The following is a 16,401-nucleotide window of genomic DNA, read 5'->3' as shown; positions in this document are numbered from 1 at the left end:
AATGTCTCGAATAATATTATTAAAAGAGTAAGGAAGAAGTTGAATTAATGTAAATTATAATTTGAAATCTTAAGTTTTAATTCTATCTTTCTTTCCGTTTAATTTTGGAAAGTGTTTTCTTTGGATGCACGTTTTATTGTTTTAAAAGTGATTATGAAATTGCATATGTGAAATCTGGTGATCTTTCTACTACCTCACCCATTGCAAAAAATGAAGAGAAGGAAGATGAACGTGGAAATTTATTGTTAACCTTTCTAGTGGTGGAACTGGCTTGCATGGGATAAATATTAATGGTGAGGGAGCTAGTGGTGTGAATTATGCCCACAATGACACTGATGTTGAGATTGATGTGGTTGGTGATGGCGACGAGAAGAAGAAGAATGAATCTTCTGCTGCAAATCAGCTAAGGATTGATCAAGCATCTTCGACTTCGTCTAACAGTAGCGCTGACGAACCTAAGGATGGACAAGTAGTTAACTCACCAACAAAACGACAAAAACTGAGTAAGAAGTAAATAGTTTCACTTTCTCATTGTTTTAGAAAAAATTGTACTTAGTTCAAAGTGTGAAGTGTGATTTGTAATCTTGTTTTGAAAGAATGTTCTGACTCATCTGTTGTTCGAGTTTTGTAAACATTGCTACTACACGAACTAAATAAGCAAATGCGATGCAAGTATATATCTTTCGTTTTTTACCTTTAGCCTGTGTTCCTTTGCACTGATTTCACTGTTCAAGTGAATTAGCGAGGACTGATTTATAAAGTGATGGTTGTTCTTTTGGATGGATTTGCGTGGATTTGCTCGAACGTAAAAGCGGGGATTTGCGAGATTGCACTGTTCAACCCATCTCGCCTTAGATGCGCGTATTTGCCATGAAATGCGTTCAAAATACTGATATGCCCTTACGGAATTTCAAAATACCTGTTATAAACCATATTCGGTTATCATTTTGAATAACCGATTACAGAGATATGAAATCGTAATAAAAATAAATCCATGCAGTGTGCTTTCACGTGAAAAGAAGAAGCCATTTACTTTGGTTTGAATAGTAAAGTGCACTGTGTACATGTGAAGGCCAGTTTACAGTGTCCTGGGAAAGCATATTTTCAATTCAAAAATTTCTTTTTGCAGTAGAGATTCCCTGTTTGATTCCATGGTGGACACTATCATTCACTGCCTTTGACTGCAAAGGAGAGAATCGAGGGAAAGTTGTTTGAATTTGAACACATTAACCATGCACGCCATCGCCATTAATAAGTTGGTTGTTGGTAGATAAACAACCAAGTTTGAAGAGTTCTGCAGATTTCCAGCTTTGGCCGAGTGTGTGTGGTGAAGTATTGAAGTCAAAGCAGCTGTGTGGAGGAGAGGTAATGTTTGTTTCCGTTTTCATGTGGTTGTTGCAGGTAGAAGCATTGTGGTCTACTTCAAGAGAGAGACAGTGTTGAACGGAAGAGTTTGAATGTTGTTGACGAGGATGAGGAAGATGGTTGTTGATGATGATGAGTGAGGGATGCAGGTCGCAAAGGTGGAAGCAGTGGTTGAAGAGCTGTGGTTGTTCACGGCAGTGTATTGGGAAAGAAGACCAAGCATGCACACCAATGGTTCGTTGTTTGGGCAGGAGAAGCAGACGCAGATTACAGAGTTGGAGGTTGTGCGTATTCGGTTACAGCGTGCGTAACCGGTTACATTTTGATGCAGAAGTTGGCGTTGAGCGTATTCGGTTACAGGGTCTATAACCGGTTACAACTTCTTTGAAAACGTGAGCTAGGTTGCACAGTCTTCTCCGGTTGCATGGACGGTGTGCGCGTGTACGTTGATTTGGGAGTATCGTGGTTTGAGGTTGATGAAGTTGCGGTATGTGACCTATTTGAGCTTCCGTTCCGGTTGATGAGGTTGCGGTATCGTGGTTGAGGTTGATGGCACCATTCCGATTACAAAAAAAAGACATGAACAATGTGAGGAACATGAAGAATGGGAGGAGGGAGAGCAAGGAGATGTGTTACATGGAGAAGAAGATCAAAGTTGGTCCGGTCGAAGACAGGTTGATGGGGATGGAAGTCGACAGAGGACATGGACGTTGGTGTTACAGTTATTTGGCAAAATTTTGAACGTGTACATGCAAAGTTTTGAACGTCTACATGCAGGATAAGCCCGAGAATGAATTTGTTTTTCTTAAGCAACAGCCTAACCATTTAACCATTTGTATGTGTTGCAGGTGTATGTAATTATAAGGTGAAATTGGTCAGCCATACGGAGGTGCATAGGATTGGTAAGTTACGGAGAAGTTTACAGATTGTGTCCACTTTCATGATATTATATCACAGAACGTTGTTTGATTTATATTGTTGTTGTTAGACACTTTCTCTGGCCACAAGAACACCATTTTTCACATCTGGAGAAGTATCAGAGAACGTTTGTTTTGTGGATTGTGTAGCTGTTGATTTTTGAAGGAGCTAGACACGTATTGGTATAAAGAAATAGTTTGGTTATCTTAATTTCTTTTTCGTTGATGAGGACTACTGTGTCAATGTTTCAAAGTTTTTTTTGTAATTAATTGCAGGTGTAATCCGAAAAATCACATATGTACCAGAGAGGCTCACCATCTATGACACCTTGAAGGAAAAGAGGTGAGCCATAAGAACCTGTTTGTTGTGTCCATTTGGTATATAGTTGTAGTGTTAAAGACAACTATTAGCTTCTCATAACATGTGTAGGTTATTCAGACAGTGCTTCGACTTTTTATCTTCACATCCATCCCATACAAGACATCTAATAGGGATGCCAATACAATATCGTTTCAATGCATTGCAACGATACCTTGCTGAATCAACGTGATGATGAACTATTAAAAGAATATTTGTATGTTCAATTGTTGCCACTTTTTTTTTAGCTCATGTAATATTATAACTTCATACTTAATTATTTCTTTGTTTAATGTTAATCATTCTCATTTCCGTAACAAATAAATTGAAATCACTTCGTAGTAAATTATATTACAAGCAAATACTACATTTTAAAAATAAATTCATTTTAATACTTTATAAATTTTATAATTTATAAACATTAATTTTATAAATTATTCATAATTTTTTTCTCTTTATAAACATTTTTACAATTAAATATAACATTAAAAAATTACATTTTATATTACTTTTATAACTAGGGGCATTTTGGTAATCTTCAATTTCTACCAATTAAACTAATTTTTAAAATCTATCACATCAATCAAATCTTACACTAATTCTCACAAACTTTACCTCCAAATCCACTCTCAATTACCCACAAATCCACTCAAAAAAACAATAAAAAAATTACCCTCAAATCCATTCAAATCATCTCCCCCAAATCATCTCCCCCAAATCATCTCCCCCAAATACACTCAAAAGAACACACCCTTAGTGAATCTTCATTCCAAAATATGTTGTATAAGTTTGTTTGTATATGACATGCTTATAGTTTTTAGGTTCAATACATCATTTGGTCCCTACTTTTAGGGGTTTGGTTCAAAGTAATCCTACCTTTTAAAAAAGTTCAGACCCCTAAAAAATGTTAAATGCAGTCCTTTCCGCTCACGCTGTTAAAAACATAACGGTGCAAATGCCACATCATCATCACCATCTCCAGACAAATCCTAATTTTTCTCCAAGAAACCCTAGCCGCCGCACCATCCAGCGCCGTCACTGCCATCCTCGCCGGCAGTCGTCCTCTCCAACACATCACGTGCCACCACCAAAGTGTCTTCTCCCTTCTGTTGCACCTCCACCACCTTCGCATCTCACCTTCGTTCTTGCACCACCACCCAACACGATCCCTTGCTATGCCGCGACCACCAATCTTCACCATTTTCACCCCGCATCAGCCAAATCGTCGTCGCGCCAGCAACACTGTCGTCCAATCTCCACCACAGAATCGTGAACCACTAACCACCAGCCAAATCGCCAGCTGCTGTAGATCGCGAATCGCCACTCTTCTCCACCACTAATTGTGCCGCTGCTTGCCTCCACCTACAACCATAATCAGACCTGCAAGCAAACCGTGGAGACCTAGGGTTTCTCGCGTTCTCGTCACATAGCTTTGGTGGTGGCGTGTGATACGTTGGAGAGGACGATTGTCAGCGACGATGGCGGTGACGACGCTGGATGGTGCGGCAACTAGGGTTTCTTGGAGAGAAATTAGGGTTTGTCTGGAGATGGTGATGATGACGTGGCAAAGATGTTTTTTAAATTAAAAAATCATTTAAATCTACCTATTAACGTGTGCCACGTGCTTATGAGATGACACAGTGACATTTGCACCGTTATGTTTTTAATGACGTGAGCGAAATGGACCGGGTTGGACATTTTTTAACGAAATATGGAGTCTTAGTGAATTTTTTTAAAAGGTACGATTACTTTGAATCAAACCCCTAAAAGTAAGGATCAAATGATGTATTAAACCTAATTTTTAACATCAACGTTTAACATGAAAAAGAAATACAGCAATTCACTAAACATATTGAAATAACTGAAAAAAAAATTATTGTGATTTTGTTTAGTTCAGTTTTCTGCTAAACTGAAATATGATTTGCTTCAATGAATGTACAATGGACTTCCAGCCCATTAATGGTCAAGTTTAATTGGGTCTTGTTAAGGAATAAGCTGCCCAAAGTTAAAGAGTCTCGGTTATTTTTGGCCCAACTTATTGTAAGACCATTCCGAGCCGAAAAAAGATCAATATTACATAATACCTTTTTAATAAATAATTTTATTAAATTACATAGTTAATTTTTATGATGTCACTTAGCTATCAATACTAAGAATATGTGAAAAAGAATCCACTGATAGATGCTGCATAATAATTATGCGCTATGTTTTCAATAGAAATTTCACCATTAATCATTTCCACAATGCGCTGCTAATAATTGAAATCGATACATTAATAATTGAAATCGATACATTGTAATTACAATTTCATTGTGTTCGTGTCTGTTGATTTTTTTTTTCTTTTCAATACAATGCACATGCCTCAATGATGCTTCCCTTCTGTTTTTTCTGAACCATGTTTAGTGTTTTGCTTTAAGAATAGTTGGTTCATATTTTCACAGAGTATTTGGAATTTTGGAGATTTAAAGTAGTGAATCAATATTATTAGATTTGTATGATTATATCGTTATGAACTATCATGAACATATAGACTCACATATAATAAGGACAACTCCCATTTTATATTAATAGATTACATTTAAATTTCCTACCTGATAATTACATTCATATTTATATAAAAAATAAATTAAAATAAAACATGGTATGTCTCTTCTTTTGTTCTAATATTATGACTTATCATGTGTCCTGGGCTAACAACTAGGTACCCTGTTTTTTTTGTTTCGAATTTGACCAGAGTTAAGAATGAGAATAGGATCAGAAAGTTATGATCTGATTCCTGACCCTAGGAATAGTTTTATCTTTCGCTCCTTTCTATTTCAATCCATCTACAATAACCTTCAACTTTCCTCGTCCTCTATCCTATGCAAATACAAACCAGTCTTTTAGAAAATAAGATCGCAAGACAAATAACTCATATCATACCTAAAACCTGAACAGAAACTTTTGAACAGCCATTGAAATTTAATAGAAAGCAAGGTGAATCAGCGTGACATTCTCCTCCTTTCCCACGAAGGAAACAAAAGGATACAAATGAATAAACAACTAAGCTAATACAATTGAGCTATGTTTGGATATACAATGATGATTTGAATAGAACAGAATGAGAAGGATTGAATTGCACCTCATTGCATCCATTTCGTTCTATTTCAAACAGAGTAATCTACAATCTAATATCCACTCAATTCCACCCTTTTGTGATTCTTTCTAATGAACAGATAAATAGACAAGTCAGCACAATTACAAACTTGCTCTGTCCTAAGAAAACACAAGTCCATATCCAATATTGATATCACAACTAAGCACGAGGGAGCATTCAACAATTTTTCCAAATTTACCGAACAAAATCTTATTGTAGATTCCTTTTCACAACACAAGAAAAAAGCATCCCCTAACATATAATTGCCAAAGGGATGAAAATAAAAATAAAAAAATAAAAATCTTTTAGGAAAACAAAAAGATTTCTTTTTTTGAGAAATTACCTCGTGGGAGGTGAGTTTTGGGCATGAAGTGTGCTGTAAATTTTGGAGAAGCGACCAATTTGGGGCTTCACTCGGACAGGTTTCTTTTTGAGGCCGAAAACCTCTTGCACCAAAGGAACGTGAACCAGCACCAGTTTCCACGCCACAAACCAACCTACACCACCTCACACACGTGTTCCCTTTTCAACTCAAAAAATCAAGGCGATGAAGCGAGAATCAAGAGAATGAAAGAATTACCAGAAGATATTAAGAAGAGAACGAAGACAATGGCGAAAAGGGGCCGCAGAAAGAAGATCACCGTGTATTCCCAAAATGACAACGAAGGAGCCATTTACAAGCAACAACCTGAACTTCACCTCGGACTTCGTCTTTTCTAGGCTGCGTTTGGGCCTTTAACACTTCTGGCCCAGGGCCTTTAACACTTCTGGCCCAGGGCCTTTAATACTTCTGGCCCAGACTTGAAAATATAAAACTGTTTAATTAAAACTTTAAGTACATATTAAATTGCATAATTCACCGATTTTTAACTCTACCAAACGCATTCTCCCAAAGTATTTTAACCAAAAACAAAAAACAAAATTCAGCAAGCATCGATTCCATTGGAACCCACTTTTCTCTCCTTATTCATTCATCCCCTTCTCTTTTTCTTCACCACCATCACAATTCTCTTTTCTTCCTTGCTCAACCTTGCTTCGTTTTGCTTCATCTCAATGGAGCCAACTACTTCCGCAACTAACCGTCCACACCGCTCGTTCCGCTGCTCCTTCGTCACGCGCTGTTGTCGCTGCTTCTGCTGTTTCTACTCCTTCCCTTAGCCATACGCATCTTCTTCTTGGGGTGCCACATCTATAAATCCACCTCATCATCTTGGAGAGGGAAGAGCTGCGACAGTTCAAGGTTCGCAGTTGTTGAACTTTTTATTTTATTTTTTAAATTAAGGTTTTTAATTTGGGATTTTTTTTCCAGTGGCTTAGATTAAGATTATCTTGTTAAAGTGTTTAATCAGCTTAGATACTGGTCAGTTGGATTGCTGATTGAATAAATCACATGTCCTTATCCTGTAATATCATTGTTTTGATTTAATTGTGGTGTTTTGATTTAAGGTGACTAATAATGAAGTCTTTATTATCTTTCTTGCCACTTCACAACTGGAATTGGTCAAACTTTTGTTTTTAATCACAAAATTAAAGATAAGGTTTAATTTTAATACACGTTTATAAAATTAACACACTAAGCACTTATGATGAAGCTTGTCAAAGGAAATTTAACTTAGGATTAGATGACAAAAAGGACAACTTCAATGGATTAGTCTATCAGTCCAGCCAAAAAAACTAATAGAGACAACATTTTCAATTCAGAAATTTGAATTAATTCGATCCTTTAAATCTGACAGTCTTACAGGGCAATCCTGTAGACTAATTGGACTAGCCTACCAATTTGGTTTCGTTAAAAAAATTAGAACCTGCGCTACAAAATTTAAAATTAATATTAATCAAATAATATGAAATATGATATAACTTAGTGAGATCTAAAACAAGTCGACAATAATCATTTCAGCTTGGAATCAACTCGCAACCCGTCATTAACTCATTTTCATAATAAAAAATTCTAATTCATTTCCATGTAACACTAAACTTTTGATGACAAAAAAAGAAAAAAAAAACAGACTATACTAGATTGTAAAGTTTAATCTGTTTTTAATTATCAAACTAGCTTAATCTGACCTTTTTTAAAAGATTAATGTTGGATTAAAAAATCAAGTTGACCTGTTTCTGCCCCCCTTTACTTATGACTGTATATTTGTAGTGTGAATGACCCTGTCTTAAAATTATGACACTATATATAGATAATTTTTTTAGAAAGTTTTTATGTTCTTAACTATCCATTTTATTCCATACAGTAAAAAGAATAATTTTATTATTTGATAAAAATATAAATTAATAACTACAAAAACCTCTCGACTTAAAAGTATGGGCATTCAATAATAAGTAAACAAAAAAAAAATTTAGCAACATTCGTATAAATAATTCAATTATGTAATTTAATAAACATATGTATATATTAGATATTATGGATGATAAATTGAGTTTTGGCATGCGAGTCAGCAAATCAAGTTTTTTCAAAATTTGGTAGATAGGATTAGTTATTTTAATCTGTTAATGTGTTTTAGTTTGTTATCACGTAACCAACCATAGCTGAACAGGAAAAAAAAATTTAAAATTTGACTATCCGTTTTATCATCTAATAAATATTTTAGTTACACGCAATTGTCTATTGTTTATTATTTTTATTTTGATACATTTTTATCAAACTGGAAAAAGAAATATTATTAAAGAGAAGACCAGAATCAAGATTATGTTTAAATTAATTTTATTTAAATTTATATTTTTTTTATTTAAAAAATATATATTTCATTTTTAATAATATTAATTTTATTTTAATTAAAATTTAAAATCTTTTTAAATTTATATTTTTAAATACATTTTATTATATTATTAATTAAAACTAAAAATAAAAATGTATTCATGATTATTTATAGACAACGACATGAAAGTTATTTTGCAGTGAGCATTGGGTACTTTTTTTTAGGAAAGAATAATAACTAATGAATATGATTTGAAATTTAGATTTAAACACCTATTTTCATTCCTACTTAAAGTCCAAAAATACTTAATTATAATCAGAAATGAATATTTTTATTTCTCCAAAACAATTATTTCAAAACTTTTTCTTACAAAACTAACACTTTTAAAAGTTTGCTTAAGATCATATTATTTTACTATAATATTTCAAATAATCATCGTGCTGCCTTTTCATTTTATTCCTTTTTTTTCAAAAGTTTATTTGGTGAAAAGTTACTATTAATAACCTTTTACCAATTCAAAGAGGTTACTTTGTAGCGGTTGGTTTAATGTGCACATGTATTTAAATATAATAATTAATAATAATAGATGCAATAAGTATCATACAATTCAATAAAAGAAAATAGCTTAAAAGAAATGAAATATCATTCTATATTTATATGCTTCTTTTATAAAACCACTGTATTTATTTAATGATTTAAATATTTGTTATTAAATCCTTAGTTTTAGAGAACTTCAACCAAAATGCTTAACATAGCGTGAGTGTTTATATATATATATATATATATATATATATATATATATATATATATATATATATATATATATATATATATATATATATATATATATAATTACTCCACAAACGACAATTATTATATAATGTAAAGTGATATATCAATTTTTGTTTCTAGAAAATCTGTTAAGTTTAACATTAAGTTTATATAATAAAACATAAAACTAGGAGTGTTTTTTTTATAATATATGAACTGATTTTGTTATTAAACTAAAAATAATGATCGTCAAATTTTGAAATTTAAATTTTCTCACCGAGTATAAAATCATTTTATTTGATTATAATAAAAGATTTAATGATTGAATTATGTATTAACAATTTATTTATTTTATTTTCATAGTAATATTAAATTTTAAACTACTCAAAATATAATAAAATGTCTGTTTAGTATTGTCATTAGTCTTAAATTTTAATATTTGTTTGAACTAATATCCCTCGTTGTATCAGGAGTTTTCTTAATTAAATGTTATTAGGGACAATGTTACACAAAAATACAATACATCGTCACATCATATTTAACCTAAATATCCTAGGATATATATATATATATATATATATATATATATATATATATATATATATATATATATATATATATATATATATATATATATATATATATAATAATAATAATAATAATAATAATAATAAAAATAAATTAAAGGTTTTTTATTTATAATAGTAATTTTGTTTATAACATGAATTAAATGCAGTAAGTAAATTTCTTATCAATATTAAATTTCAGTAATTTACACTTCCAACTCTAACAACTTTAAAAATTGTACCAAATAAATCTCATAGTAAATAATCCAGATCAGTGCATACCCACCTCCTGCCAAGAGTGCTTAAAACGTACCTACAATAGCAGTCGATGAATGAATACAAACAAAAGAAAAAAATATAAATATATATAATTATGAAAACAAGAGTGTAGAAAAAATATAAAAATATTAGTCATATTTAAAAAAAAGAGGCTATTTTAAATTCTTTGACTTAAAAGGGACCGAAAAGAAAAAGTGAATACGGAAAGATTAAAATCCTTTAAGAACGGTGTTGAAGTGGCTTACCGCAGAAAGTGGAATCCACCTTTGGCAATGAAGCCAAAACGACAAAGAAAAGGATAAAAGCGACTCCAATAACCATTGTTTCGGCTCCTGCAACATGATTGATTGATCTTACCAAACACGGCACAACACGACAATCCCTAATTTCGGTTCATTTGCATTCTCCATAAAGCCCAGTCTGAGCCCAATTCAAAGTGGGCCCCTCTAAGCCCACCAACTCATACTTCACTCTCCATATGAATCACCTGGGACCCAGAATATGCCCTGCATCTATTGTATGTACCCACTATCACCGTCTGATCACTCATTTTTTTTTCGGCCGTCTGATGAAAAATCAAGTGGCCCCCACTCTGCTTCACTATCTACTCATTCACCCCTCTTTGACTATTATCCCTGGGCACGAAGATACATACAAGCCAGAAAGTGAGAACCCAACCAAAGGCTCCCTCTCTCCTCCTCTTTTCTTCCCCGCATTGGAGTTTGCAATCGCGTTTTTCGAGGACGACGTGTTTCTCTAGCGTTTTGGGTCACTCGTCTTGTGTTTCCGCTCACAACTGTGACGTAGTTTCGACAGCACCGACAGTCCTTGCTTCTTCTCCAAGCTATACGATCCTCCGCTTCTCTGCATTTTCTGATTCTTCTTCGCCCTCCGCTTCTCCGGGTATGCTTCCAATTAGAGTTTTGCTATTATTATTTTTTGTTTAATTATTAACTGTTGTTTATTCTAAACTCGTGAATGCACGTGCGTAACAAGGGTTTTGAGTTTGACACTTAGTATTTTTCAGCAATCGTGCTATCCTGACGATAATGCTGAAAGAAAAGTGGAAAGTGTTTTATTCAAATAATGTTGTTGTCTTAGCTCCTTTATGTTTTTGTTTCGTTTTTTTGGTGGTGACCGATTTACCAAATTCCAAAAGAGACCTTAGTGTTTGAAATTCAAACGAAAATGCCGTTTACTAACCTATAGCAATAATGAAATGTTGGACAGTATCTTTTAATTTGGGGTAGAGATTGTGATACTGGTCGTCGTTTGTTACATGATGCCTTATCTTTTGGATTTTGAAGATGGGTTTGCATGGACCACTTAATCTTGTTTTTTAGCTTCAGCTATTTTTGATTTCGGTTTTGCCCCTCTTATTTGATTTTATATCTGACTTTTTAAGTGTTGCATTAACTCTTATTGTTTTCTTTAGTTTTCATATATTATTCAACCTGTGGTAGTACAACTTCCCTGATTTTTCTATCTTGGGCAGTTGGACTGTGTGGACTTTAATCATCACATTCAATTATATTGCTATCAAATTGATTAATAAGAGGTGTAAGTTTGAATTCTCCCTTACAGCTTTTTACCCTTACTTTCAAGCTGAACTAACAGGGTGATCTGTAAAAGGAGGGGGAAATTGTAGGAGACCTTTTTTTAGAGGCTAATCATGCCTTTTTCGATTATTTACAATTCTACTGACTCTTCCATGAGTTAACATGATTGGGTTTTCTTTGGTGCTGCTGTGAATCAAATTATAATTGACAGGTTTAGTTTTTGGTCGCTTTGTCTTCAATGTAGTTGGATAGTTGGTACTTTATATAAGACAACTCATGCTATTTTGCTTTTGGTTGTCATGGTTATTCAAAGGAGGAAATAAAAATAATGTGGAGTAAAAGCCACCCTTGTTTATTATATATTAGTTTGTTCTCGATAGTGATTTTTCATTTATCATGAAATTTCTGTTTCTGTAAGTTTGATTTGTGATTGTAATTCAGGTGTGCAGCTATAAAAGAAAAACATTAGTATTTTCCCAACTGCACTCTGTGGACAACAAGAAGTTGGTACGTAGTTTTCAAGCCGCAGCCCAGACAGTTTATTCATCTGATGCTAGGTCAGAGTGAAATTGTGGAAACCATCCATCAGCATGAATAGAAAAACTAATGACAGGTTGAAACAAGAGAAAACATTGTCATATGCTGATTTTCATCATGAAATTACCAAAACTGAGGAAGACGCCCACTCTTTAAAACCATACAGGAATCAGCAAAAACAATCAGCTTACAAAATGGGAAGTGAGGAAGACGAGCTGGTTAGGTACATGTCAAATTTACCAGGTTATCTTGAGAAGGGAGAAAAAATTCCTGAAAAAGTTTTGAATGTTGGGGTGCTTGATTGGGCTAGTCTAAAACAATGGCAGTACAGCCATAAACAGGTTCCCTTAAGTAGCCGGAGTTCGACATCTACAAGTAATAGACCATCTTCTGTTTCAATAGAGGGATTATCTGGTAATTCTAGCAAAGGTCTTAGTTGTTCTCCTTCTCATCAAAGACTATCTCGTCCGTCACTGCAATCTCACTTCATGACAACTCCGATGAAAGGGTACCCTGTATCTGTCAAAAGTTCTCAAGGAAGTTTTGGAAATTGTCAGAATCTTAAAGGTGGCAGCATTAATGTTGATACACACAGTGAGTATGCTGGAGTTGGCGGCCATCTTTCCCAAAACCATACTGCTAATATTCCCAAAGGATGTGAAAGGAGACAACGAAATCCACTCATTATTAAGGAAAGTGATATCTTTCCAAATGGTGGAACGTATGAGGCAGCATCACGTACTAAGCTTGAAATGAGCGCTCAAGATGATGGTCCAGAGAAGAAAGTGGAGAATTTCAGACAACCAAATACTAATGCTGCTGAACACGATATGCATGGGAAAAGCAAATCGATTGTTCTCATTTTACCTAGAGACACCCCCCAGAATAAGCATCGGAAAGTTCCTGATATTCAAAGCTCCTTGTGTAAAAAACTAGCGAGTTCTGCTCAAACAAGACTTTCAGAAATACCTAAGGAACTTCCTTGTAGATATCCAAATTCCAATATTTCTTACACGTGTTCTCAGCCAGACAAAATCAGTGGAGGGCATTCTCAGCCGAAGCGGTCAGTATCCAGTTCCACAGAACCAGAAGATATTAAAATTCCTGCTTCTACTTTATCAGCACCCGAACTGTTCAGAGCAGGAATAAGTCCTTCCAGATCTAGAAAGGCCGAGGAAAAGAAACACAACACTGGTGCATCTTCATCTTCAAATGGGCCTCTCAAGGGAATAGATCAGAAAGGAACTGCAGAGAAATCAAGAAGTTCTTCACCTTTTCGGCGATTTAGCTTCAGCATTGGCTTTACTGGTAAAGGTCCTGGCTGTAAAGAGGTTGCCCATGTGCCACATCAGGGTTCTGTAGCAGCACTTAAATCTAGTTCGGAAAATGCGAGAGGTTATGCCAGCTCAAAAAATTCAGGCAATGATAAACCTGGTGATGCTTCCAAAAGCAGGTCTAGTAGCCCTTTAAGGCGATTACTGGATCCACTGCTAAAACCAAAGACAGGTCATCGCTCAATGGAGTTGACTGATAAAGATTCGGTGTTAACGAAAAAGAATTGTAGGCCAGGTGATGGGGAAATTTCTATGGAGAAAAAAGATGTGGTCAGGGGCCAGAGGGTTGGGTGTACCAATATTAGTGCAGTTGATTTATCAAAGAACAAAAAGAATAGGCCATCAACATTTCAAGCTCTTCTAAGAATTGCCGTGAAGAATGGTCAGCCCCTTTTCACATTTGCTGTTGACAATAATAGCAACATCATTGCTGCCACTGTGAAGAACTTGGCTGTCTCAGAGGAAGACGAATGTGACCGTATCTATACCTTTTTTACCTTCAGAGAGGGTAAAAAGAAGAGCGGAAGTTGGATGAATCAAGCTAGCAAAACTAAAGGTCCTGATTATATTCACCATGCTGTTGCCCAGATGAAGGTTTCTGGTTCACAGCATTACGCTTCACCAAGACAGAATTGCGTGGACTCCAATTCCAATAAGGAGTTTGTTTTGTTTTCTGTAAAGCTAAAGCAGGGAGATGCTCAGGTCACTGACTATGAACCAAAGGACGAGCTTGCTGCCATTGTTGTCAAATCACCCAAGGCTATCGACTTTATCAATTATGCACATCAGAGTAGTCGCCAGAATGACACTCAAGATCTACATGTTACAGTTGTGCTCCCAACTGGGGTTCATAGTCTTCCAAGTAATGGTGGACCTTCATCACTGATTGAGCGCTGGAGAACAGGTGGATCATGTGACTGTGGTGGTTGGGATATGGCTTGTAAACTTAAGATTCTGGCAAATGAAAGTGATACGTATAGAGAATCAAGAATTTCGAAAGCTTGTTTCCCACATCCCTTTGAGCTTTTCCTCCAGGTATTGTGTTGATTAATTTAAGTTTGCTATTTTTCTAATCTTTTTGTTATTAATCTTGTTAGTTATAACCGCCTTTAGATAATTGATCAGAAATGAATTTTTGTAATAATCATCTATGTTTACTACAGGGTAATGACCAGGACCAAGAAAACCAGCCTGCTTTCAGTTTTTCTCCCTTTAAGCCTGGGGTATATTCGGTAGCTTTTGATTCTTCATTCTCACTTCTGCAAGCATTCTCCATCTGCATAGCATTAGTGGATGGCTTGATCTCATATGAACTTTCTGGATCAAGAAACTACATCGAAGGAAAAAATTCGAGGGAAACTGGGTTGGTGGAAACAGATGAACTAAAGGCTTTTGGCAAATTGGAGGACGTTCCTGCGACTTACGTTGCTTATCCTCCCCACTCTCCAGTTGGTAGAGTCTAAAATTAAATTAACACGGAGTCTTATCTGATTTCTTCACGTACAATGTGGGTAACCAGCGAAGATATTAGTGTGTTACTCATATCTGCTACATATTGGTAGAAAGTCAAGTTCATGACAAGATCATAAATCTTCCTTTTGAAACATGAATCAATTGAAGTGTGAATAGTAGAGTAAATTGTATTTTAGATTCGGGTAATTTATGCATATTCATTATCTCTATTACTTGGCCCACCGTCAAATAAATTTTGTATCCGGAAGCGTATCAAAACCGGATTTCCGGAGTGACTCAAGTAGTAAAAGATCCTATGCATCTTTTCATTTCATCTCAGCTCATAGTTAATTTTAAAATCTAGTGAGTTGTATAAATATATAAAAGAACGATGGGATTTGAAAACTGGACACCCAAATTGTTTTGAATAGGGGGATTTGTGTGCACAAAGAAAAATATCGGGTGGGATTGTTCTTCGTGTTACTCAATCTCACTTTGAATATTGCTTGGTCATTATCTGAATGGTTAGCTTTGTCGTTGCAACTTTTCAATGGTGCAGTAATTGTTCATAGTGAACAAAAAGTGGACCTGTTTTAATTGTAGGACACTTTATCTAGAAAGTTGTTTTTTTTTTCTTTGGAGTTACTATCTATTTATAGATTTCAAAATCTGTTGTCACATGGGGTCCTTCTTTATAAGTGGGAACTTCATATGTTGTTGTTTATTGTCTCTACTAAGATATCACTATCTACGTTATATACGGTTTTTAAAGGACTCATGCTTAATTACCACGTGTATACGAAAAAGTTTAATTAATGGTCTCACGAATCCAGCACAAAACATTTACTGACTAATACTTTTATATGCCACATCATTTATATCATCTTTACTTATATGTACTGATCGGGATAAATCAATTAAATCACACTAAATTAATTAGATTTGGTTAATTATTAATCAATTTATAGTTAATGGAAGTTCAATCATAACATTAATTAGTAATAATATTGAACTCAAATACTTATTAATAGTGAGTAATATTTTTCAAATAAAGACGATGAGTTAATGTAATAGGATTGTAACTATAGAGTTTATGTAATTGTATTATAACTGGTTATTTTTATACATTTCTTTATTAGAAATCATTTTATTAATTTACTCCTTAAAAGTTTCATAATAAAATTATAAAAAATATTTATTTTATATCTATTTTTTAATAATTATGATAATTTTTTATTATCATAATTAAAAAGTGATACGTGGACGCGTGTGTTTCCATCTATTATTTATGAATTCGTTTAATCCCAATTTGGTATATCAGTCTTGAATAAAAGATATCCTATCTTTTATAAGGGTATCTTATACGTTTAATCTGTGGTTTTCTAAGGATACAAGGGGTAAGTCTTACATTTTTTACGT

The 16,401-nt window shown here is 34.2% G+C and overlaps 2 protein-coding genes across 4 annotated transcripts; one reads left to right on the top strand and one right to left on the bottom strand.

Moving 5' to 3' along the window:
• Positions 1–388: 388 nt before the first annotated feature.
• Positions 389–6,513, bottom strand: LOC108333364 (uncharacterized). Of its 3 annotated transcripts, none has more exons than XM_017568783.2 (3): positions 6,357–6,513; positions 6,120–6,273; positions 389–455 (listed from the first exon to the last, which is right to left on the bottom strand). In XM_017568783.2, exons 1-3 carry the CDS (start codon positions 6,448–6,450, stop codon positions 404–406), a joined length of 300 nt encoding a protein of 99 aa, XP_017424272.1. In that variant the 5' UTR covers positions 6,451–6,513; the 3' UTR covers positions 389–403. The 3 variants fall into 3 exon arrangements, with proteins under 3 accessions (XP_017424272.1, XP_017424273.1, XP_017424276.1); XM_017568784.2 differs by lacking the exon at positions 389–455 and adding an exon at positions 5,232–5,494; XM_017568787.2 differs by lacking the exon at positions 389–455 and adding an exon at positions 5,233–5,499.
• Positions 6,514–10,674: 4,161 nt separating this feature from the next.
• On the top strand, positions 10,675–15,278 carry LOC108334487 (uncharacterized). Its single transcript, XM_017570358.2, has 3 exons — positions 10,675–11,003; positions 12,101–14,565; positions 14,694–15,278. The coding sequence occupies exons 2-3, from the start codon at positions 12,250–12,252 to the stop codon at positions 14,991–14,993; spliced, it is 2,616 nt and encodes an 871-aa protein (XP_017425847.1). The 5' UTR covers positions 10,675–11,003; positions 12,101–12,249; the 3' UTR covers positions 14,994–15,278.
• Positions 15,279–16,401: the final 1,123 nt, after the last annotated feature.

The sequence above is a fragment of the Vigna angularis genome, chromosome 11 (genome assembly GCF_016808095.1).
Source record: "Vigna angularis cultivar LongXiaoDou No.4 chromosome 11, ASM1680809v1, whole genome shotgun sequence".
NCBI classification, from domain to species: Eukaryota; Viridiplantae; Streptophyta; class Magnoliopsida; order Fabales; family Fabaceae; genus Vigna; species Vigna angularis.
Note: the sequence above shows the minus strand (reverse complement) of the source record. Positions and strands in the feature narration are given on the sequence as shown.

Bases quoted from the DNA above. Each gene is read 5' to 3' on its own strand.
- LOC108333364 (XM_017568783.2), bottom strand. From the start codon at position 6,450: ATGGCTCCTTCGTTGTCATTTTGGGAATACACGGTGATCTTCTTTCTG. The intron at 6,274-6,356 runs GTAATTCTTTCA...GAGGTGGTGTAG, and splicing joins TCTCTTCTTAATATCTTCTG to GTTGGTTTGTGGCGTGGAAA. The intron at 456-6,119 runs GTAATTTCTCAA...GTCCATCCTTAG, and splicing joins CAAAACTCACCTCCCACGAG to GTTCGTCAGCGCTACTGTTA.
- LOC108334487 (XM_017570358.2), top strand. From the start codon at position 12,250: ATGAATAGAAAAACTAATGACAGGTTGAAACAAGAGAAAACATTGTCA. The intron at 14,566-14,693 runs GTATTGTGTTGA...TGTTTACTACAG, and splicing joins CCTTTGAGCTTTTCCTCCAG to GGTAATGACCAGGACCAAGA.